Below are 23,873 nucleotides of genomic sequence, written 5' to 3'. Positions count from 1 at the left end.
GAAAAAAATAAATACGAATAAAATAAAAAAAAATTTATCTGTAGAACATTTGAACATATGTGCATTTATATTTACAATATGTGATCTATACAGCCTTGTCAGATGTGTAACGTGACATCTTGCGGCAATATCTTCCAATTTCGGCCATGCTTGGATTTTGTCCTCCTTGAATGGAGGCTTCGAATGTGGACATAGCCGCTTCTATTTTTTCTCGGCGCACTCTGTCTTTCCTTCGGAGTTTTTTCATTTCGTTCGGAAACTGAAATGAGAAATTTTGGCGACGATGTTCGTTTTTCCTTTGACGCTGAATCATGAAGCAACCTACAGTTTCCATCCTCGAGAGGGTTGCCTTCGCAACCGCAACTACACTTCGAAGAACTAGAATTAGTTCTGTTAGCGGTGGATGGTACTTCCCTATCATTTGTCTTAGGCGCCTGAAATCTGACATCCATTAACAACGCGACAACGTGAAGTGAAATGCAGGAAATTACATGTGGTAGTTCTCGGCTACATTTGTTGTCCGTTGTTCGTGTACCATGTATTTGCACCACATCTTCTCGAATGGCCCTCGTAACCAAGTTGATTGCAAGTAGTTGAGGAACTTCTTGCACGGCAGGTACGCAGGGTGGGATGCAGGAACGGGTGGTCTTCTTAGTGCGTTCACGAGATGGAACATCTCCCGTGGAAGGAAGGGAAGTCCCTTCAATGTTCTCCACCATCGTGTAACGCGCCCGCATTTCCCTCTCCCCTTGAGGAATTGAAGAATTCCAAGCGTGTTCCTCCTGCGAACCCATGCTTGGCTTAGATGCCAGCAGCATCCTTCGATAGCGCAGCGTGGAAACACCCGCTTAGCTGCATTAATCGCCGCCTGTAGTTGATTAATAATTGTTGTAAAACGGAACATCGGAAAATGAAAAGAACGTACCAGTTCGTAATCGACGACTATCGTAAGCTCAAACTCAGACTGAGGGTCACTTTCACTTGCGCTTTCTAGGGCCTGCTTCATTTTCTCGAAGACGATCACGTATTCTTCTTCTCTCTTACGTCTTGTTATCGCGAAAAGGAGAGGCACCTGAAGCAGAGTAATTAGTATTTTTTCTGTTCTATTCTGTTCTTCTTCAAATCCTCCATTCTCTTACTTCGAATCCTCCTCTGCAAACACCGTGGATGGTGTACAGCTGACCTTCCTCCATGCGCACACTTGATCCACGCTTACTTCGAGGATTTAGCTTATGGATCCCATCACCAATGAGTGCCCACAAGCCGTTGTCGATTGCTCGCTAAAATATTTTTGAATTGTGCTATAGAATATACTCTAAAAATTGTTATTTTCTCACTTTGATAACGTCCTCGGAGTAATAAATGTGCATTGTTGGCTGTTGGTAGTGAAGGAAAGTCCTTCCATCCGGTAGTATTCTGAGTGGATCGGGAACATTGTTCATGTCCACTTCGGCCGAACCCTCCTTTACAGCTCTGAACACAAGTTCTAGATTTTCATTTCGAGTAAATCCTATCATACCTAATCCACTCACTTGGAGTATGCAGACCTTCTTGACTCATAACCTCCCTTGAAAAAGTGGTGCATTACTTTCATCCTCTTCTCAATATCTGAACATAAAGATTACTGTTACTTAATATGTGGTTGTTTCGTATGTTTTTGAAAAATCTAACCTTCCCACTCCATATTTTCGATTTGGTTAATCACCTTGAGCCAATAACTTTGGGTAGGCCTGAGCGTTGCTTCGGGGTTCTTCCTGGTGGTTTGGAGACACTGGAAACGTTCTGTCTAAAAACTCAAAAGAAAACGTTCTTACAAAAACTACAACAAACCTCGTATGACATCCTATTAGCTTTGTCCTTTGCCCTTTCCACTGGAATGCACCGGTGATCCAGCATCCTGGGGTCCGTCATGAAGTCGTCTCCAATAACCTGCAAATTTCACTCAGAGATCTGATCCCGTTATTATGGTGTGTCGCGCATGATCACCTTCACGGACGTGTGTTTGTTAATCTTCTTGCACTCAACACACCGGTAGACGAAGGTGTTCTCCTTTATAGTTTTCTTGTGGTACGAGAAAACATACGAGAGTGAGCTGCCTGGTACATCGTACACAAGTACCTTGTGAAGCCCTCTCTGACTCACTTCCCGCTGACCTGGGAATGGATGAAGTGCATCTACTGCTGGCTCCGGTTGTGGTGCTAAGAAGGAATAGGAGGCTTGTATATGTTCGGTTCTCTCCTCATGCGGAACCTATAAAATACACTTCATGGAAGAGTTGAATGCCGAAAATCTCCTCGTTTACCTCCACACGATGTGAGGGTAATTCCATACATGACTGGTTCAACCTTAGCTCTCTCCTCGCAACACAGGATCGTGATGCTTGAGGGTAGGCAGTCACCCAATAGGGAACCTGAAGTGTCGGAGTTAAAACAGTAATTCTTTTCATACAAATCTTTTATAGCTTCATACCTGCCCACTAGGTCCTTGCAGTTGTTGCTGGGGTTGCTGTTGTGGTGGTGCAACATAGGATCGTGATGCTTGAGGGTAGGCAGTCACCCAATAGGGAACCTGAAGTGTCGGAGTTAAAACAGTAATTCTTTTCATACAAATCTTTTATAGCTTCATACCTGCCCACTAGGTCCTTGCAGTTGTTGCTGGGGTTGCTGTTGTGGTGGTGCAACATAGGATCGTGATGCTTGAGGGTAGGCAGTCACCCAATAGGGAACCTGAAGTGTCGGAGTTAAAACAGTAATTCTTTTCATACAAATCTTTTATAGCTTCATACCTGCCCACTAGATCCTTGCAGTTGTTGCTGGGGTTGCTGTTGTGGTGGTGCAACATAGGATCGTGATGCTTGAGGGTAGGCAGTCACCCAATAGGGAACCTGAAGTGTCGGAGTTAAAACAGTAATTCTTTTCATACAAATCTTTTATAGCTTCATACCTGCCCACTAGATCCTTGCAGTTGTTGCTGGGGTTGCTGTTGTGGTGGTGCAACATAGGATGATGCACCACGCGATGCTTGAGGATGTAAGCTTACCCAGTACGGAACCGTTGTAAAAGTGAAATGTTCGTCGTAGGACATTGTGCTACTTTACAAGCTCTTACGTGCGCGCACATTTTGTACTGTTTCCTACATTCCTGGAGGTGATATTTAGCAATCCACTCCCCTTGCCATTGGAAGGTCTTTCTCACATTTCTTGTTAACACCTTCATTGCTATCACATTCGTCATCAATGCTGTCATGGGTGTCAATTTCTACAGACCAACTTCATGTATCCAATTTGAGTATGGAGCACACTACGCAATTATAAAATTGTGTGATGTTTTCTACATGATACTTCGCTGTATTCACTCTCGTTCGTTGAATCAAGCAGAGCATAATGAACGAGTTATGTAGTGTAAGCATGTAGTATACTTAAATCAAATACTACCCATTTTTCGCACAAACACTGTGCATAATTCCTAGTTTTTCATGCTCCTTTTCATTCTTCTACACTTTCTAAAACCCTGCTTTTCATAATTACTTTCTACTACACTATCCTGTCATGTTCTACTCGATTCAGTAATTTCAATAACCTTTATTTTCAAATTTTGTTCCTTCTATTTCCTTGCAAGTACGTAGTTGTCTGGGTCTCTTATTAGATCTTCTTCTTTCCTTGCAACTGTGTCGCTGTCTGTGTTTCTATAGCCAAGAAACCATCTAGTAGGATGGTCGTCTCGGTCTCCAAAGGGCGTGGCCTTGTCGAGGCATGCTGGCGTATCTCCCGGCATATCCTCTGGACACTTAATGTCTCGGTTAAAGTGACATTCAACTTATCGTATACAGCCAAAGTACAAAAAACGACTTGACGGAGCGAACAAATGAATTTTGAGTCAGTGAAGTTGGGACCTTAGAATTGGGAAATAAAATGTTCAGTGTGCATTTGCAGAAGCTGGCGTCTTTTGGTCATTTCACCAGATGCATCATTCTTCGGAGTACTACAATCTTAGCACAGCATTGCGACAAGGAGCTGTTCAGGTATTGAAAAGGCTTTACATTTTGGAGAAGTTGTAGTATCTTCCTTTAAGACATTTCTAACTAGATCGAGCAGATTATAATTTAGGCAATGATTAATTGTAATATTTGCAAAATTAACAGTAGATCACAGGTTGTAGATTATGCATTGATTTCAGGATGTTGCTATGCTATTCTTTGACCTATTACAAGCTATTGCAATTCCACCCAATATTTTTGTCGTCCATCGGTACCTGAACATTATCTATCAGTTCTGGATACACTCAAGCGTAAGTGTGGAACATATGCATGTGATCCTAAACATTTCCTGTGTCAACAACTGATAGAGAGCTAGAGCAGTGATTGTTATATTATGTTGTTGGAGATTGAGCAGTTATTGGGGATTTCCGACGACACATCTACCAAAGCACTCCTTAATAGCGCTAGCGCTACTCAATGTGAGATCTGTTGTATTGAGTTGAGGAAAAGTGCTGTATAAAACTTCATTTTTCCATAACTTCTTATAGGAACAAGAAATGATTCTAGAATAAAATTAATTCTGCACCAGGCTATGATAGAAGGTTTTCAAAGCTTTAGTTGGTGAGGTCTATAAGCCTTGTACCAACATTTGCTTCGATTGATCGAAGCTATCTGTGTCCTACCATACTCTGCTTTTCGACAAGGCCACACTCCTACCTGAAACCACAGTCACTATTACCTGCGCTGCATTCAAATAATAGATAACTTTCCGACCTATGGTTAATCGTCGGTCAGGAGAAGTTGCAAGAGCATCTTCTTGTATGCCAAATCCGCACATCCGACTGCAGTAAAGCGAGCAGTAATTCGCATGCATTGGCAACCAGGAATGACGTGAATCACGAAGACTAGCATTGAGAATCGCATGTGATAATGGCTATACAGTACGTCCGGACTACCAATTATCCCACACTATAAAATGCAATGTTTCACGCAAAAACAAACTTTCTCTTTGCCTTGCATTTATTTCTCATAGCGTCAGTGCTGCTGTTTAACACAGCATTGTTCAAGAACGGTTACAAGATGACGTGGGGAGACCGGTAGGAATCCTGGACTGGAGCGTTTTGATTCTTAAAAGAAACCATTTAATGAATAATAGGAATGAATGTTTGTCGATAACGAATAAGATCTTGACTCTTGTCCCACTCTGTGAACCATAGCTGCCTGATATTGCGCGCGCAGATCAAATCATCTATATCTTCACTACTGATCCACACAGGACATTAAATAAGCAAGTAAAAAGTGCGTGCAAGCAGCCGCCACACATCGGGTGGAACACTACGTAGAACTGTTTCAAAGTACGTGGTTTCCGTTTTCACTTTCTTGAACGACTATCGAAACTCTGACCCAGGGTGATGTGACACCTGATGGATTAAACTTAGGATTGTTCAATTAACTTTTACCTCTGAGGACAGAAAGCCGAAACATCAGACAAATAAAAAGTTCTATCTAAAAACTTCGCATGCACACTTTTAGAAAATATAGCTGAGCTCAATGTTAATACTGCAAGTTTTAAAAGACATAATTACCATCAGAAAACTGCTGTCAATCACCTTCGTGATATTGGCTACCGTGAAGGTGTCTCGGTGTGAGTACCACAACAACTACGTGACTAGAAGATGTCGTCAAGCATTAGTTCCTGTTTGTCGTTGCTTCTCTGTTCGGGCGTAGACGACCTCCTCAACAAGATCGTTAGTAGAGTTGAGAGTTGTATTTACGTCAGCAATACAATACCAATATTGGCTGCCCTATTTCAAACAACCTTAAAATAAGTCCGAATGTTACTTACACCGGAAAAAATGTTTCCCTGTTTAGCCTCCCAGAAAAGGCTCTCCTTCGAAGTGTTTTCTGCCTGATATACAGTGGCCGTTTAGATGTACGCTTCACAACTTCAGAAGTTGCCATACGCTGTTCGCCAGAAACGCGACAATGTGCGCAACAACAACGCTCATCCACAAAATATTCTGTGAAAAGAGTGTCGTGCTGGAATGAGGTATGGTACCTCACGTTGGTTACTCTCCCGATCTAACTCCTTCCGATTACCATCTGCTCCGTGGCTTTCGTTATCACCTTTACGAAAGGAAATTAAGTGTCCGAACAACAACTGTAACTCGCAAAAGAGATGACCTACTACTTTTTTGACTTGCAACCACCACAGTTTTGCGCAAAGGAACTCGAAAAAGTGCTGCATCGTTGGACGCTAGGCCGCGGTGGAAATCATATAATTGTTACCACTTATTTTTTTGCATGCAGACCCTTCACAATTTCAGTTTCCTAGTCACACATTGATGATCATGCGTCAATGTATTTACCATGAATGCCTATAACAACAGTCGATAACAGTGTTTTTTGGGGAAGTTGTAATTTCTAGGGATCATGGGCTGGGGGGCTGAGGCTCAAAAAACAATACAACACTGATTTGAGATCAGTAGAGGAATGTACGGGATAATTGTTTTTTGAACAGGAGCAACATGCGCAGCGTATGTTGGTTCGGCCGTTCGTTGCCAGCTTGGCGCCGTGAATTAGAAAAGGTTTCCTATTCCCCTTATTTCCAATACTTCGCTCAATAACAGTATCACCTGTTTCAGTGCGTTAAGCATTCTGCGGAGCAAAAGCAGATCGATTCTTCTACGATCTCAAATAGTGTGTAGTTGTTCTTTGAGTCTAAGCTACCCAGCTTCTAGTCAGAGGGCTCCTTGAGCCCCTCCAGATAAGATGTAACACAGTGATAGGCACTCATGGTAAATACATCGACGGATGATCGTCAGTGTGTGATGAAGAAACTATGGAGTTGTAAAGGGTATGCGTGCGTAAAAACATAAGTAGTCACCTTAATAAGTAAGCTCTAACTTTAATAGAAATATGAGTGCGGGAACGAAGGAAATATTTATTCTAGGTTTTTTCCTCAACCCAATATCTTAACTGGGAGAAGGGACTGCTTAAACCTTAATGAAAACCAACTTGTAGAGCCTTGCGATCGCAATGTTATCTACTATCCAGTATCATAGCCTATCTTACAACATACAAAATTTGAAAGCACTTGGAGATTTCTTGCTAAGTAGTAAGCCACTAAACTAAAAAGCCACTAAAAACGAAGCGAAACCAAGTGGTGAGAAGTAATCAGATTGAACAATAATCTCGTAAAGATATTAAACTTCGGATTGTTGTAAAATTCTGGATAGTGGGAAGGAAGAAACAATGTTCAGGCAGTACCTTATTTGGGCCCTCTCGAATACTTCTTTAACACACCCTCCAGCCATCGTGTACATCATGGTAGAAATCCGTATTGTATCGACAGGAACTATGGAGGAACCTTGATCATTTGGGATCGGCTAGTAATTTGTCACCGATGTTTTTTCCAGAACATGACCCATTTGCACAGTGTCAAATGTTACAGGTTATTTGGCACATACGAACCTGAACATAAGGATGAAGAAATAGTCTACGGTTTAGTTACGCCGGTCGCATCATTTAATCAACTGTGGTGTCAGGTGAGAACACTGATTATTTGAATCGTAGAGTTGTTCACAACTAGACAGTCGTTTTTCAGTTCTTCGAGTTCAAAGCACTTGGTTACGATAAAGGCCAGATGAGAGACGAGAATGGGAAAGAGATTTTTCCAGGACTGTGGAATAAGGTAGTGGACCTTAAGATTTTTTAAAACGTTTTTCTGCAAATAAACCAGGGGTTAAGAAAAAAAGATCCGGTTTCTTAGGTTTTGGTGCAGTACTGTTTGATGATGAAAACACTGTGAATTTTGCATGGAAGTTTCATACATAAGAAGGAATGAGCAATACGTTTATGAGGAGATAGTGATTATAATTATCAGTCTAGACGTCCGGTTACCGTCGAACATCAGAGTGCTTTGCAGTGCTCGCTTCGCTTGAATCCACTGATCAATAAAATTTGTCGTGTTTAAGTAAAGCTCTTTAACATGGTCACATATTTTCTTCGCAAGAAAATTTAAAAACGTAATTGTTCTTTCTAAATATGTTACATCAGTAAAGCATGCTCAAAGAAGTTGTCGTTAAACGCAATGGCTAGAAAACAACCATAAATCACAAGTTGTTATGCGATAAGTTCGTGATTTTTGGCACTAAACAAAACTTTCAACCTATCTATGTAAGATAAGAGCCAACCACTTCTACGGATTTGTAAAATTGGAAGTAAAAATGCTCATTAAGCTCCGGTCTATGCATAAATAAAAGTAACTTGTCCTATAATGTGCTTCATATGTCTCAGCATAACTCTAAACCCTGATTCAGAGGTAGAATGCAAGCAGAAACTTGAGCAGGCAAAGACGCACTGACACAGACATAGACGGACGTAGACACAAACAAACACGGACAAAGCGCGTTATTATATAGCATGATTTGTGAGCTCTTGTGTCTAAGTTCTACGTTCTGACAGTGGATAGTGAAACCGAGGTAATCGAGGTAATCGAAGTAATCTCCAGCAAAGGCGGGTAGTGGCGCTCGAGGAAGGTGGTCAGTGGAAGTCTATTAGTAGAATTCGCAAAATAGCACCTTTTTCCTCGGATGCATTAGACAGAGAAGAGACAAGTTCTTGCCTTGTGTTGCTGATGCGTCCCATCAGCACAGTTGAACGTGTTCGGCGCTCTAGACCCAAGCACCTCCTTTTTCCCTAAATGCTTTGGTATCAGCTATTGGTAATAATGATGTCTAATCATCAACGGTCAGTGACAGCCAATAAAGCTGTCCACCGCTTCATTTCAAAATTTTTATCTTGCAAGATATACGCTTCAGGTTAAAGCAGCTCTTTGGCCTCCAGGATACTTCCCTGGCGTGAAGACAAAATATTTTTTCATGTGGCTATGCTTGGATGACAATACTGATGGAATACCAGAGGTCCCGTTAATTTCAAATCCATCAGTCCCTGTCATCTCTTCTGTTGTTATATCCAGATATCAAATATTTTTAGATTGAAAGTCCAGTGGTGCAGTATAATCCTCCATTAACTGCTTCGCTTCGCGGCTATCTTCTAGCACAGTGGTTGATTCTGATCGCCTCCTGGTTAAAGTTTGATGCGCAACGGCAAATGCTAACATGGCCATACTTTCTTTGCAATATAACTTATCTCATCTCCTTCTTGCAAATGTTCGGATACTATTTTGATCAGGAGTGGGTTTTTATCTAGTTTTTTCTTCCAACAGATTATTTTCACTGCACTTCTCATAAAATCCTACGTTTTAGCCACATCTCTGTTGTTTTTGACTGTGGCAGATTGGTGTTCGCTGCGATAATTGGGCTCACCACATGGGATGTACCGTTCATGATGTATGCCGCTACGTCAATAGCAATCGTCTACATGCTGAAATCAGCTGGACATATAGTAGCGGTGCAAAAACATGGACAGTTGATGCAAAACTCGCAATAAAATATATCATTAGTATAATATGTAGATTTTGAAGGTGTTTAACGTGGAGCTAACGGCAGGGAAAAAACAGGGTAAGGAGATGAGCAGCAGCCACAGAATGTATATATCACATACGACGGCGGGTGTAGTGTAGCGGTTAGAGGTTCCGCTTCCTGCACGAACGATTTGAATCTTCGGTTTTTCGCTTCGAATCCGCCCTAGTGTTCACCAAGCTTTTCATCCCTCCAAGGTCGAGAAATTGATACTAGGCGTGTCTCGGAGGATAAAAACACTGACTTGACACATCGGGTAGCCACCGCAAGTCATTGTAGAGGTCAGTTACACGTTCGTAAACCCCAAACGATTCTGAATTGAAATGAACGTGATGGCGCATCCCAAGCGGAGTGATGCCAGACACTTTATCCTTTATCCTTTATATATCATGTACAGTAGAGAAGAAACATACCACAGTTGTGTTGCTGAATTAATGTACATAAATTGGTAATTGTTTGATATTTTTTCTGTGTTGTAACTGTAGATAATGCGTAGCGAACAAGAAAAAGTCTTTCGCTGGGAAAAACGGATGTAGCGCTTGCGTTTGGCTTGCTTTTGAAAACGCAAGCAAGCAAAGCAGTTTCCAGGGTTGACGTGTGGAGAACGCAATGACTGTCCTTATAACTTGACCAATACTACTGAAATCTGGTGTAGATCAAGCACATATTAATGAGGAAATTATGAAACGCTGTTGTTTGCCATAGCTTATATTCTCTTGTGATGTATTTCGGTCAGTATTATGTTCATTTGTAGAGAGAATTTTTAATGGTTAGTATCCAATACGGTTTTCTTGCGCCTTCTTTCACTCCTTCTCCTACACATGTGCATTTTCAAGTAGAAGGCTATATTATTTTTATTTGGAGGAAAAGAGTTGTTGTTCAGGAAACTAAGGCATAGAGAACATTATCCGAAGCCGATCGTTAGCCAGTTATTCTTGTTCTGCCATCATTTCTGACCATAACGTTAACTGTACTACGAATTACAACAGTTATTTGAATATTTCCTGTAACTTTCCTAACCTTTAATTTTGCTACCTTTTCCATCAAATCTGCCCAAATTATGAAATCGCTGTATGTCATAAGGTACATCTGGAATCACTTGATCCAATAGTTGTGCATAACGTTTACGATCTCGCAAGTTTTGTGGCGTTGCACAAGAATGGAGGTCCACACGTCATCGGCGACTGTTCTCTAACCTGCTTAACTTCTGCCATCTATAAATCACAACAGTAATCTCAAAGAGGATAAAGAATAAAGAATCAGAGGCTTTACTAATGTGTAACTTGCCTATGCATTGACTTGCGCGGGCTACGCGATATGTGAAGTCAGTGTTTTTATCCTCCCAGACAAGTCCTGTACCAATCTATCGACCCGATACTGGTGATAGGGTTTGTTGACACTAAAGGGGGATCGGAAAAATTAGATTAACGACAGGTTCAAAAAGGTATTCGGTACCACCTCACACACTGTGTCAAGAATTATCGAAAGATCGCGAGAGTATAAGATACTAATATGCTTCAATCTTGTTGATTTAAAGAAGGCATCTGATAAAGTTGGGACGGAAGATGGAATCTTCAGGAGTGCAAGAATTCTCTCTCACGTACATGAAGCCGGTTCGAAACTTGTGTACAAAACAATGATTTTGCCATTCTACAACAACATTATCATCAACCTGACAAGAAAAGCTTGACGTGGTCACCAATATCACCAAAAAGTATTCAGTACTACTCGAGAATGAAATGCGAAAATTGGGATGCGGTAACATTGGAGCAACTGATAATGACATCATGAAACGTGAGGAAAGATTAGACTTCAGCTGAGTCCTGACAATACTATGTTCTTTGAAGCGAATTTGTTCAGGATACCTTGTTCACGTCATAATAATGATATGTATCCAGATGAATCATCTTCGCATGTCTTAGCAAAAAAAACAAACATCAAGAAACATCTGACCTCCGAGGTGGAGAAGTGGTGGCGAGAGTTTAGGAAGCAGCGAGAGTGTAGTAAAGAAAACTTACACCTCCCTCATTTCGCCTCAGAAACTTGATCACTGTAGGAAGAAGAGGAAAGTGTGGTTAATGCCGTTGAACATTCAATCAAAAGTGTGATGCTATGAGCATTCTACTTTACGCTGCTGGAGGAGGGTACTCAGACTTCCATCTTGTTATAATACTCTGTTTCATTGATTGCAGACTGCTATATCTGCCAAAGAAGGTTTTTCGCAATATTAAACGTACTGCATTAAGATCATTGATCTAGTAGTCAAATCTCCTTCGTGTTTCTCGCGAAAGAAAAAGCAACAGAGCAACTTCTGCACGTGATCAGGATAAATGGAAGTTCTAATGAAAATCTAAGTTCTTACTTGAAGAATATAAGGAGCAAATATGACATAAAACGAGATTAGTGTTCCAATGTGCGAAAGTTCGACTTTCCTTGAATCTTGGCATAGAGATTGCAACTTGTTGATAGTCTAATTTGAGCAACAGCCAAGACTGTTAACAAACTTTATTAACGGCTAATGTTTCGGCGTTGTCGCCTTCGTCAGAGCCTGGAAAGTAAGAACATTTGAGGCATTTGAGAGCATATATTGCAAATGTTCTTACTTTCCAGGCTCTGACGAAGGCGACAACGCCGAAACGTTAGCCGTTAATAAAGTTTGTTAACAATCTTGGCTGTTGCTCATAATGTTCCAATGTTTTAGCACAGACGCTGGACATAAACGGATGCTGCTCACTGACACAAAACGAGTTTTTTTAACGGGTTTGTACCGGACGGTTTTTGACGGAGCGACCAGCAAGTTTGGTTGATAGTACATATTCACCATAAATGTAGAGCTTCACAAATTCAAGTATCCTGATAAATCATAAAAAAATCACAGGAAGACTAATGTTATTAGCCTACTTCTGGCAATACTAGCAACACAATGTCAAGCTTAGGAAATTGTTTCAGTTTTTTTTATTTCTGCTATATCTACATATTCATTGTTTATTGTCGAGTTACATTGAAAACGAATGTGTAGGTAAACAATACTACGATAATCGAAAATGCACACGATGGAGAGAAAAGGGAAAAAAAGGAAGTTACTTGCCATGCTTTGGTTTTGAGTTGCGAAAGCTGCGAACGTTGTAGCGATCCCAATACCATGTTATAGTAAATAGGTTCGCCAATCATACCGGGCCTGCTGACCAGCACGGGGGCGAACATCGAAAAGAAGGAGTTACGGATTAGGCGACGTGTAAACAAATATCAATGAAGCAAATTAAAATGACAAATACTGAGAGAATCAGGAGGAGGGGGCCCGGAAGATGTGGCTTCGAGCGTTCAGGGGCGCTATTTCCTACAACGAGTTCGATTGTAGCCTTGTGCACGCGCCGTATCTTCCGGGCCGTTTTCTACGGCAATTAGGAAGAAATGAACGGAATCACCCTCTTCTCCATAATCTACTATCCCTTGTAAGAATACTCCACCTGAAATCTGCACCACCCCAGATTCGTGGAGTGATGCCTTCAACTAGGCTACGCCGTCATAAACACTCTGAAAGCTTTCCCCCTAGCTCACCCAATACCCGGCATTTACATGTGTACGCAACAACAATTGATAAAGAAAGGTACAGCTAATGATGACGTTCAAAACTACAAGAAGGCAATGTCTGTACTACAGGCTCACAAACAATTGCATTGATCGCAATGAAAAACTAGATTAATTCACAACTAAGGGGACGAGAAGGAAAATGTGATCATACAAGACGCAAGATAAATGTTCGAAAGAAAAGAAGGCAGGAAAAAAAGTGCAACTAAGCTGACTTAAAAAACGTAACTAAAAACAACATGTCTTGGTAATAGCGATGTAACTGAAAGCAAATGTTCGACGAATATAGCGCACTGATACGAGCTTCTTCATATATCCACAATAAAGCCTTTCACGTAGTTGCCAAAGTCGATAAGTTATCTCAGAGGATAAAAACACTTGAATTCATCAGTTGGCACCGCAAAGTCATGGCCGAGGATAACACGGACTCATTCTTAACTGAAGTCGAATCCATTGGCTCATTAATCACGCCGAAAAAACTTAAGATGTCTGAAATTTCACGTAGAGTGTAATTATGTACGAGACAACGTAATTATGCCTAATATTCACTTTGTGAGTTTGATTAAACGAATGCTTTCGGGAATTAGTGACTGCGACCGCATTGGTGAGAAGAAAATTTTGGGCTTTATCTCACACGTCATTGTAGATCCTAATTTGGAGATGACTCCACCTACTTTGCGTTTTTCATAGGACCTTCTTGATCGCGGGCGGCTGTTACGATATCTGATTGTGTCGTATTCTGCATTGCAGGGCTCATACATCAGAGGACGTCTCGTCATCAGCATCTTCACATAATCTATTGCGGTGATGTTGATGAGAAGAAGGTGGCAAGGTCCGCGCTAGCTGTTGAAGAACGATCACCATAATGTGGTGGTGTAGGGGGGGGGTTTGGCTCGATATTGTGAAGAAGCGTTCTTGTGACCCTGTGATCGCAGATAACCATGAAGACAGATGCAACGGACCATGGACGCTTATTATGATGAACTCAATACGCTCATGTCCAAAATACCCAGCCAAGAGGCGGTTATTGCCGGAAATGATGCGAACGCAAAGACGAATAATAGCAACAATCCGGGAGATGGTATCCTCCTATCCAGGAAACGTCCGGCACACGGTACTGGCCTGAGAGATGATTGCAAGCAGGCAATTCTCATCTTTGTTTCGATATTCTGGAGGAATCATCAACGTCACCAGCTTACATGAGAGTCAGCAATTTCAACGCCTAAGGAGCAGGGCCGGAGGAAGATGACAACTCTTGAGCTTTTGAAAAGTAACATCCTCTTGTCGGATATCTGGAAATCTAGACCTGTCTGGGACGTCGCGTTCGATTTCAACCACAGCCTGTTTTCAATCAGTACGATTCCAACATGACAATTCTGAACGACAAACAAAACAGTAAGGATTTTCGCCAGCAGGTGTCGATAAACACCTGGCGAAATATGGCGAAAATCGAGGCTGATTCCTTCACCACTTTTACTTAGGACACTGCAAAGAAAATGCTCTCGGTTTTGATATTGAGGAAAATCTGGCTTTTGCATTTGCGGAAGCAGTACCTACGTACAATTCTGTATCTGTCGCCTGGACTTCTTGTGGTCTGAACTAGGAGAAGCATCTAGTTCTCTGGTGTAGATCACCAAAATTCAGGTCCAGATCACCTTTTGCTTCGTTAGCTTAGTGATCGTGAGAAAGGATTGACGTCGAGAAAGAAAAAAATTTTGAAGGCCGTTGGATGAGAGGAATTCGAACAAAGCTTTGCTAAGCGTGTGAAGCGACAAAATGAAGAAGTGTTCACCTGCGCCCAAAAGTACCAAAGGAGCCGCTATAGGTGAGGGAACATTGTTAATGTTGATTGGGCATTCCAACAAAAGGATGTGAAAACAAAATCACCTTTAACGCACCTTTAACGATTTAGATTGTAGTGATTTTTTTTAGAATAAAGTTCCATCTTAGGGCTATAGCATCGTTTTTAAAGATTAGTTGAAGCACAATTGATAGTAATTATTATTAATTGACTTGCGACTTGGTATTGCTAGAAGGTTGGTGCGCGCCCAACGACCGATATTAACAGCGTTGAGAAAAGGACTACCTGACAGCGTCGGAGAATCAGAAAATGAAGTGCGGAAAGTCTGAGAATGGAACTGGCACGGTTATCCTTCCTTCGCCAGGGCTTTTGAGATGAAGGAGATCATCAGTCCAATATGAGTTTACAGAACGGCACCTGACTCTTGGATATGATACACCGTCGTAGTACCCCTCTACAGGAAGTTATCCTATCGAGAAACTGTCAAGGAATATCTTTGCCACGTATAGAATGTAAGATTTTGGAGCATCTTCGTTAAGATATCGGATATCGCGAAAAACCCGATAATGAACAACTCCGCTTTCGTCCTGCTCCATCAATGTTTGAGCATATGTTTACTGTCAGAAGAAAGATCGAAGGATGGTAGCAGCATCCAAAACGTATGCGCTTTTCCTTCCTGGATTTCAAAGTCACTTTCAACTCTTTTCAAGTCTTTTCAATGCGTTTCGCGCGGATTTCAGAGGTTTTTTTCCGCATATTTGACGACACAAATCAACGACTAATTGTTTGAGGGCCATTGCGTTAATAAATGTAAGCGGAAGTGGGTCAACGCGTGACCATCAACGGAATTTGAGGCGAACCACCCTAACTCGCAAACGGGTTCTACTATCTGGGCAGTATACTAAAGAACAAAGAAGCTACGTGAGAGAAGTACTCAGCAAAGATGTGCTAAGGCCAGTTCGGCAATCAACTCCTTAACAAGGTGAAATGTTGTCTGCGGCAATAGAAAAAGTCGGTCGCATGGAAAGGAAGTTGCTTAGATGGACGCTTGGCTACTTTTGCCCCATGATGTGCCATATCAAAGAACTTTACACGGAAGGATAAGATGTATCGGCGGGTGACACGAGGATAAAGTCTACATCCTGTCCCGCCTTTTAAAGTATTCGCAGAAACCTGTCATCGCTTTCTTGGTTACCTTATAAGGAAACCATCTGATCGTCGTGTCCAACTTGTTCTGAGGATGCTGTCAGATTCAAAGCGGAAAAGACCTCCTGCTCGTAAAAGAAAGTTTTGGACGGATGTGATGGTGGAAGATCTCAAGAAACTTGGCCATATGCAAGCCAAACTCTTTCTCTCTCTGTACTCTTTTTTCTACCACCGGAAACTGTTTGAGTTACGTTAACACATACGACTTATATTGTTCATTAGTTTTATTTGTTATATATACATGTACAATTACATTTTACTTTCAGCTACATATTGCCTAAAAGTAAGCAAGATTTTCTCAACGAGCTCTGAGGAAAGCACACATGACAACATAGCATTGCATGGAGAATGGAAAGTACTGAAAAACAATTAACTAGGGAGACAGTAATGAACAAAAATATCAGGGAACCGATAGACATTACTAAGTGGGGGTTAGTTCCTTTCAACTGCCACTTAAAGGCATCACTCCACGAATCTGAGGTAGTACGGATTTCAGGTGGAGTATTCGTATACGGCATAGTAGATTATGGAGAGGGGGTGATTTCGTCCATTTCTTCTTAACTGCCGTAAAAAACGGCCCCGAAGATACGGCTTCGGACGTTCTGGCGCACTATTTTCTACAAGGAGTTCGACTGGAGCGCGCCGGTCTTGTGCGGCGCCGCATCTTCCAGGCCGTTTTTTACTGCAATTAGGAAGAAATGGACGGAATCATTCTCCTCTCCGTAATCTACTATCCCTTACAACGACACTTCACCTTAAATCTGCACTATCTCCGCTTCGTAGGGTGATGCCTTTAAAGTTCTTCTTACCGTTTTCGATTACATTTTTGTGATTGCTGATAGGAATTCAAAATGCTTTCCGCTAATATATTTCTTGACAAGTTTCATAATGAAGTAAGGGATTGTACAAAAATGTGACAGCCAGATGTAAATGTTGCTGAGTGTTAACGTAAGGTAGAGTTTCTGCCTGTAGCATCATGATTCACTTTAAAAACTAGGCATTTTTGAAGTATAGGGAAACCACTAACTATTATTCATGCATTACTATTGATCGTTGGTAAATCACAATCTCAATTGGAAGCCTACGTAGATTGCAAAGTTGACAACTATGTGTAACATGACTACGGCGAAATGAATTCTGGCTTTGCCTGTAAGAACATGCGATTTTGAAAGCCTTTCTTTTTATTTATTTGCATTGCTTCCATTTCTTTTCGAAATATGTTCATTTTGTTTGTCATTACATGATAGATAAAGATAAATTCACAGCTTTTCTTAGACAGCGTGGTTTAAAAAATTGAATGCCGAAAATTTTACGATTAAATTTGTTACTTATTGGAATGTTGATATGTAGCGTGAGCCATCTAAAAATGGGCAACAAATGAGTTTTGCGGCTTTTTTTTCGACGGCTACATAAGCAGGACCAGTTACAACATCTAGCGATGAATTCTTGGGAGTGAAACAAGAACAATTGCAGCAAATCTGTCAATAGCCGGATCGAGTTGAGAGCAGCTGTGTGTTGCAGAAATCTACCCACTTCTTCTTTACAGAACTATGAAGGCTGAGGTTAACCGGGCGTGACACAACCCGTTTTCATGGCAATTCTTCCAAATCGATCAATCGTCCGAGAACGATTGCGCGGCTCACGCATTTCACATGATTCTTTCGTAGGATCTTCGCTGGCACAGCTGAATCGTCGTCGGCTGCTAATGCCAACATGGCTTCCAGGAAATCGTCCTTCTTGATTGCTGTAAGTGCGAGACGTTGTGTTTCATTTGAAACTCGTTTCGGAAAAATTCTGCAGTTGATTTAACAACTAGAAACAATCCGATGTTAAAATTTTCGTGAGAATTTTTAATTATATTCTCGAATTGGTTGCATTCTCGGTAACACAGCCACGCAATGACTCTGTCGTGTACCCAATCTACCTTAGCAATTCTGATAATGATGTTTTATTTTCTTTGCCTGGTCGTCATGTCCTTTGTCGCTGCGGAAACATAGGTAACGTAATACGCTACTACATACCTTATTCTGCTACAGAGGTCAAAACCGAAGCACTACTTATACACGTGATCTAGAAAAGCTTCACTTTTTGTCCGAAGAACCGTAAGCTTCACTTCTGTATGCGAATAAAACATAAGCTGTGAGGAATTCTCGAACTCCATCTATTCTCCATTGTCTAGAAGTCCATCTCCTTTCGCAACCGTCTGAAATCTGTCATTTCGGGAAAAATGAACATTTTGGGAATCTAGCATTTTTAATGCAATCCAAAGGTGAGCGGTCCTTGTTTCTCTGCTTCTAAAAGTCTTAAGTTCCGTCATACTATAAATCTGCCATTTGGATGAAATTCAAGGGTTTTGGAAATTTTCGTTTTTCTTCCGAGCTAAAGGAGAACGGCTTCGATTTTCCTGGAATAGAGGTGAAGAAATTTCTGGGATTGAAAATGTATAAATTAAAATATGTATACTGTCGTGGATTGTCTTCACTTGTTTTTGCACCTCCCTTGTAATTTGTATTGTTTTTATGAAAAAATTCTTTAAAATTAAACCTTTTCATCCAACCAAGATATCACTTCTTTTTTCACATTATTCCAATATTCTGCTGAGCATACTGCTGCTTTACTGGAAGTTTTTACTTTTCTACAGGTAAGATAGATTTTCTGTTGTAAAGCATAGAAGGAAGACTAGAAATTGTGTCTGTCCAACATTTTTAGTATTCTCGGAGACTGAATAGAACAGAAATGACTCACATGCATTTTCTGGGACAAGTTATCATGCTTTTGTTGTATCACAGAGACTTCTTAAATCCCTCCTTGATATTCAATTCTTTATCTTGGACTACATATGTTGAGAAGAAGCATAGTAAAAGATTAACTCCTTTTCTCCTCCATTAAAATGTATAAGTGATGGTTTCAAAGCAGTTAATTAACCTGTTTCCCAACTAATAGATATTTTCCAGCTTCAGTCAATCATTGCAGCGAAGATTTAGGCAATTTCTTTCACAAAACCTTTCTTATCACCAATTTCTCCCTTACACTTTTCTTATTGTGTCGATAAGAATGAAAGAGATGTTTATATCATACGTCTCGCAAGCATAATACTGATGATAGAAGATAAGAAGCAGTGGACCCCTCACTTTCTTTTGAATGTGAGGTATTACTATCCAAAGGGGCGGAAAACCGAGAGCCGAGAACGGTCAAAACTGCATTTTTAGTTGTTAACACTTGATACTGCTACTATATTAATAGTTCCTCATGTCATTAAGCACTTTGCTTCTCTCCAGAAAGAAAAAAATCTTCGAGAAGAGGTAATCGAATCAATCTTTAAGCCAGAAGCAGCACAGACTTTGAAAGTTTAGCACAGAACCCGTCACTGTCTAAAATTACCGAGAATCAGGTCTTTTGCTATCAGAGTATCGCATCCACAGGTATCATTCACACCGCCAACCATCCACTGCATATAGGTATCTAAAGAAAGACAGAAGAAATGTTAGGAATTTGATTAGTCTTAAGGACGATGGCTGCATCGTGAAGTAATTTGGTGAATTTTTGCTGTTTTTTGATATTTTATAATAAATTTCACATTTGTTCCATGAATTTTTCCAACTCGCGATTGTCACGATAACAACAAAATGAGAAGCAATGTAGTTCCCAGAAATGAAGTTCTTATGATGCAGAATCTACTTTTTTTTAGCATTCTGCATAAAAGTCACGATTTGAATTGTAGAGAGCTATAGAAAAAAAGAACATCAAAACTTTCATAAGATGTGTTCGAAAGTGTTCCTACAGTCGAGAGAATTCCGAAAATTGCAACGTTTTATTATGTAAAGTTTTATCATTCACACACTTCAGCTTCTTCGGAATTTCACATACACACACTTTTTTATCAAATGGTTTTAGAAAAATATTTTGCTAGAGATATGTTGAACAGCGTTTGAAATTTCTTTTATTTTGCTTTGAACCACAGTACCAGCAATTTAGAAACGTTCAACTTTGTCCATAGCACAACGCCTGTAGCACTAAACAGCGAACTCTCTGCTCCTAATTCCTAATTGTTTGTAGCATTCATCTTTGTCGTCTATCTCCTTTGTATTCGGAAATCAGAGAAAGTGCAGTTTTGTTGATTTTCGTTTAAGGAAAACAAATATATTATTTCAGCGTCTCAAATCGTTATCAAGTACGATAAGTTAAGTTGAAGTTTTGTTGGTAAAGCTGGGCAATTTTTATTGAAACACAAAGCAATACTGTTTTCGTCTTTTCTAGAAAAGTCCATGCTGAATAAGTTCTTAAAAATGATACGATTTCTGACCTACTAGAAGATTTCTTCAGGAATACTTTCACGATAGTGATTTAGATCGTAGCAATAGTGAAAAACTGCTTGTATCCTGAAATTCAGCTACAGAACGCTAAGGAACGTGATTGCGATGTGGACCACTAGATCGATTAGTGGAACTTTCGTTTGACGCGTTTGCTTCCTTCTCCTCTTCACAACTTTAAACCTCACACACTTGTTCTGATGTTACCATTTTGGAGCTTTAGACTTCCTCGTGAATGGTTTCTTCTTTTAAATATGAACTCAAACTGTCGATTACTGTTCACTTTTCGATCTTGTTCTCTTTTTTTTTGATAATTACAACGGAACCAGCTTTGTGCGAAGAAAACTTGTTTTGGATGGTTCTCAGTTGTTTTTTGAATGGCGAGGGTGTAGTAAGTATCCTGAACGTTGCCAACAGCAGTTAAGTTGAACTTAGCAACTGTTGTTCAGCGATAGGGTTCTGGGCTTGCGAAAAGAATCTCGCGTGAGGGTTTTTTAGTTTTGTAGCAAGAGAATGACCCCATCACGAGAACGTGCAGGAGGAGAGGAAAAGTTTGCTATATAGAGTTTAGATGAAATTTTCGTGCGTTCTTCTTTTTCTTGTCCTTCTTTACAGCTTTATCTGTATGTGTTTTCAAATAAATAAATTTACTATGCTGGCTACAGTATATTAGAAGAGTTTCTATAAAATGTCTGGAAAATCGTTGACAAATTCCAGTTAATTTAGGTGCTTCGTGCAGGACTACCGCAGGTACTTCTAGTTCTCCTTTTAACAGCGTACCTTCTTCTTGGAGCGGTTTTCTTCCAATATATTGATCCGCATTTGGCAAAAGTTCCGTTTTTTGATATTATTCTCTTTGAATTCGGGACGTTGGCTACTATCGGTTAGTTTGTTTCTTTTCTAAGTTTACATTAATGGCACGTATCGAAATTGACGTAGTTGGGAAACGCGTGAAGAACTACGGTGTTCTGGGTATTGATAGCAGGTGTAGGCGTGGCTCCGCTAAATTCCCTTCGAAAGCATCACCCTACGATGTTGGGGTGGTGCGGGTTTCAGGTGGGTTATACCTATACGGGTCGTAGATTATGGGAAGGAGGATGATTCCTTCCATTTCTTCGTAATTGCCGTAAAAAACGGCCCGGAAGATGTGGCTTCGAGCGTTCAGGGGCGCTATTTCGTACAACGAGTTAGTCGTCCCTAGTCTACGATCCCGTATACGAATACTGCACCTAAAATCCGCACTACTCCAGACTCGTAGGGTAATGCCTAACGCAGCTCGTAGGAACAAAGCCGTTTCCACCGCCTTGTTGCACTGATACTTGATACAATGCCTTTATCGAGTATCGAGCCTTTATCGGGAATATTCTACAAAGTGTTGTTCATGTCATCAAACAGCTGTGAATATAAATGATGCAAGGCGTAGAGAACCTTCAAGGCAGATGTCGTCATGGGAGCGCATGCTTCTATGCTTTTCACTGTCACGGTACACGACGTCACGATACGATCCCGTATAAATATGTAGTGTTGCGGTCGGTTAGGGAATGGAATCGAGGAACACTGAAGCTGCGATCCAAAACCATTTATGAGGGCAGCCCAAAGGCTCTGCGAGGACTTTCCCTACAATGAACTAAGTAGCAGCTCAGCTATTCCTTTGAAGTAAGGAAAAACCTGTACTTGCGCAGTTTTAAAACCGTTAAGAAGAAAAATTGCATTTTTCTTTTAAAAAGTTCGGATGGTAGTACTCGTTATTCCATCTCTTTATATAAATCAAACTGGTTCAATAAACTTACGGTGTCATTTCATCAATAATGCGGAGTTTCAGTTGTGTAACTAAAGTGCGAAGGTGATTTCGGATGAGCCGTTAGTAGTTCATCAGATCATATAAAAATCAAAATATGCTTTGAAGACAACGAGAAACAAGGCATCGAAACATCGTATCCGAATTTCTTGACTTCACAGCGATCTTTTTTTCATGTTTAGGTTATGGAAACGTCAGTCCGACTACGGATGCTTCAAGAATGTTCTGCATGTTATATTCGATTTTTGGTATTCCTCTCATCCTACTCACAACAGCTAACTTTGGAAAATTTATGACCAAAGGTTTCTGGTACTTGATGTTCCTTTTTAAATTGGTTAGTTCGCTATGGAACTAATTCAGTTCATTTTGAACGTTTAATTTAGATTTTACGATCTTTTCGCTTCAGCCGGTGGCTCGTTCGAAGCTGAGCAGTGATGCTAACATGCCCTTGCCAATCATTCTTCTTCTTTCCGCCTGCACATTCTATTTTGGATCACATTTCATCCATCATACAGGCGTTCGACACAGCGTCGATGATGTTTATTTCAGGTCAGAGTCAGGTTCTGTTGTCACATACGACATTTACTATCGATGTCTTTATATTTCAGCTTCATTAGTTTCACCACTGTCGGGTTCGGAGACAAGGTACCGGTTACGGATACCCTTAGCAAGCTCTGCTTCACTCTGCTTTACCTCACTTGGGGAATCATGCTCACTACCGCCTTGTTCAGCGTCCTTAATCACTATTTAAGAAAAGTACTGATATTTTAGAAAACCATTCATATTTTTTTAACTTTCTCCAATGCATTGGTGTCTTATCGTAAAGCTACCGTATGTTCTAAGGACGTGCTTGCAGATACATTATTTGGGACGTCGCTTTACCGGAGCCAGAGACGTGCCAGTTTACATGGGTGGTCAGTGTATTACGGTATCCGAATTGCTGCAAATTGTTGCAAATGAGTTCGACGTGAGTACGATACACCTATACAAGGGATTGAATGTGTTCAACCGAGCAGAAGGTATACGTCGTTGATTGCATTAGGCTAGAAAAAGGAATCTGTGTTAAAGGCATCACCCCACGAATCTAAGGTGGTACGGATTTTAGGTGGAGTATTCGTATACAGGATAGTAGATTATGGAGACGGGAGGTGATTCCGTCCATTTCTTCCTAATTGCCGTAAAAGAACGGCCCGGAAGATGCGGCGCCGCACAAGGCTGGCGTGCTCCTGTCGAACTCGTCGTAGAAAATAGTGCACTAGAATGCCCGAAGCCCCACCTTCCGGGCCGTTTTTTACGCCAATTATAAAGAAATGGACGGAGTCATCCCCTCTCGATAATCTACTACCCGGTATACGAATACTCCACCTCAAATCCGTACCACCTCAGATTTGGTGAGTGATGCCTTTAAGCAGAGAAAGTGTTTGCTCTACGGCAGACGTGTCGCGTTAACCCGATCGAACACTTTGATCCTCGATAAGTGGTCGGTAATCAGGAACAGATCGTTGGATAACCTCTTTGTAGGCTTCTCCAAGAGAAGTCCGCTCTATGCTGCAAGATCTGGATGAGATCATATCCAGTGCTGAAATCGACAAAGGCGAAAATGTGCCGCTGGTCACCGATATTGAAGATTTTGATGTGTACGAGTAGATGAATACGGATAGTTTTACAATTGTACAAAGATTTAAATGTGAATGAAGATAATGAAACAA

General features: G+C 40.8%; 4 protein-coding genes across 6 annotated transcripts; 2 read left to right on the top strand and 2 right to left on the bottom strand.

Annotated features, from left to right (window-relative positions):
- Positions 1-85: 85 nt before the first annotated feature.
- RB195_017707 (uncharacterized protein) lies at positions 86-3,084 on the bottom strand (the record flags this gene model as incomplete). Of its 2 annotated transcripts, none has more annotated exons than XM_064184817.1 (15): positions 86-259; positions 326-434; positions 492-868; positions 926-1,072; positions 1,140-1,280; positions 1,338-1,473; positions 1,533-1,608; positions 1,672-1,771; positions 1,831-1,929; positions 2,119-2,250; positions 2,303-2,410; positions 2,470-2,568; positions 2,628-2,726; positions 2,786-2,884; positions 2,944-3,084. In XM_064184817.1, 15 exons carry the CDS (start codon positions 3,082-3,084, stop codon positions 86-88), a joined length of 2,037 nt encoding a protein of 678 aa, XP_064040697.1. The 2 variants fall into 2 exon arrangements, with proteins under 2 accessions (XP_064040697.1, XP_064040698.1); XM_064184816.1 differs by having other exon boundaries at positions 2,143-2,250.
- Positions 3,085-3,960: 876 nt separating this feature from the next.
- On the top strand, positions 3,961-9,429 carry RB195_017706 (uncharacterized protein; the record flags this gene model as incomplete). Its single annotated transcript, XM_064184815.1, has 8 exons — positions 3,961-4,020; positions 4,176-4,286; positions 7,239-7,363; positions 7,430-7,523; positions 7,583-7,669; positions 8,799-8,900; positions 8,974-9,173; positions 9,246-9,429. The coding sequence occupies 8 exons, from the start codon at positions 3,961-3,963 to the stop codon at positions 9,427-9,429; spliced, it is 963 nt and encodes a 320-aa protein (XP_064040696.1).
- Positions 9,430-14,000: 4,571 nt separating this feature from the next.
- Positions 14,001-23,811, top strand: RB195_017704 (uncharacterized protein; the record flags this gene model as incomplete). 2 transcript variants are annotated; one of them, XM_064184813.1, is made up of 9 exons in its annotated part: positions 14,001-14,163; positions 15,390-15,492; positions 17,724-17,802; positions 21,093-21,249; positions 22,347-22,498; positions 22,571-22,713; positions 22,773-22,920; positions 23,021-23,131; positions 23,686-23,811. In XM_064184813.1, the coding sequence occupies 9 exons, from the start codon at positions 14,001-14,003 to the stop codon at positions 23,809-23,811; spliced, it is 1,182 nt and encodes a 393-aa protein (XP_064040693.1). The 2 variants fall into 2 exon arrangements, with proteins under 2 accessions (XP_064040693.1, XP_064040694.1); XM_064184812.1 differs by lacking the exon at positions 15,390-15,492 and adding an exon at positions 14,531-14,606.
- RB195_017705 (uncharacterized protein) lies at positions 17,646-19,501 on the bottom strand (the record flags this gene model as incomplete). Its single annotated transcript, XM_064184814.1, has 2 exons — positions 17,646-17,800; positions 19,438-19,501. The coding sequence occupies 2 exons, from the start codon at positions 19,499-19,501 to the stop codon at positions 17,646-17,648; spliced, it is 219 nt and encodes a 72-aa protein (XP_064040695.1).
- Positions 23,812-23,873: the final 62 nt, after the last annotated feature.

This window comes from Necator americanus, chromosome II (genome assembly GCF_031761385.1).
Source record: "Necator americanus strain Aroian chromosome II, whole genome shotgun sequence".
NCBI classification, from domain to species: Eukaryota; Metazoa; Nematoda; class Chromadorea; order Rhabditida; family Ancylostomatidae; genus Necator; species Necator americanus.
Note: the sequence above shows the minus strand (reverse complement) of the source record. Positions and strands in the feature narration are given on the sequence as shown.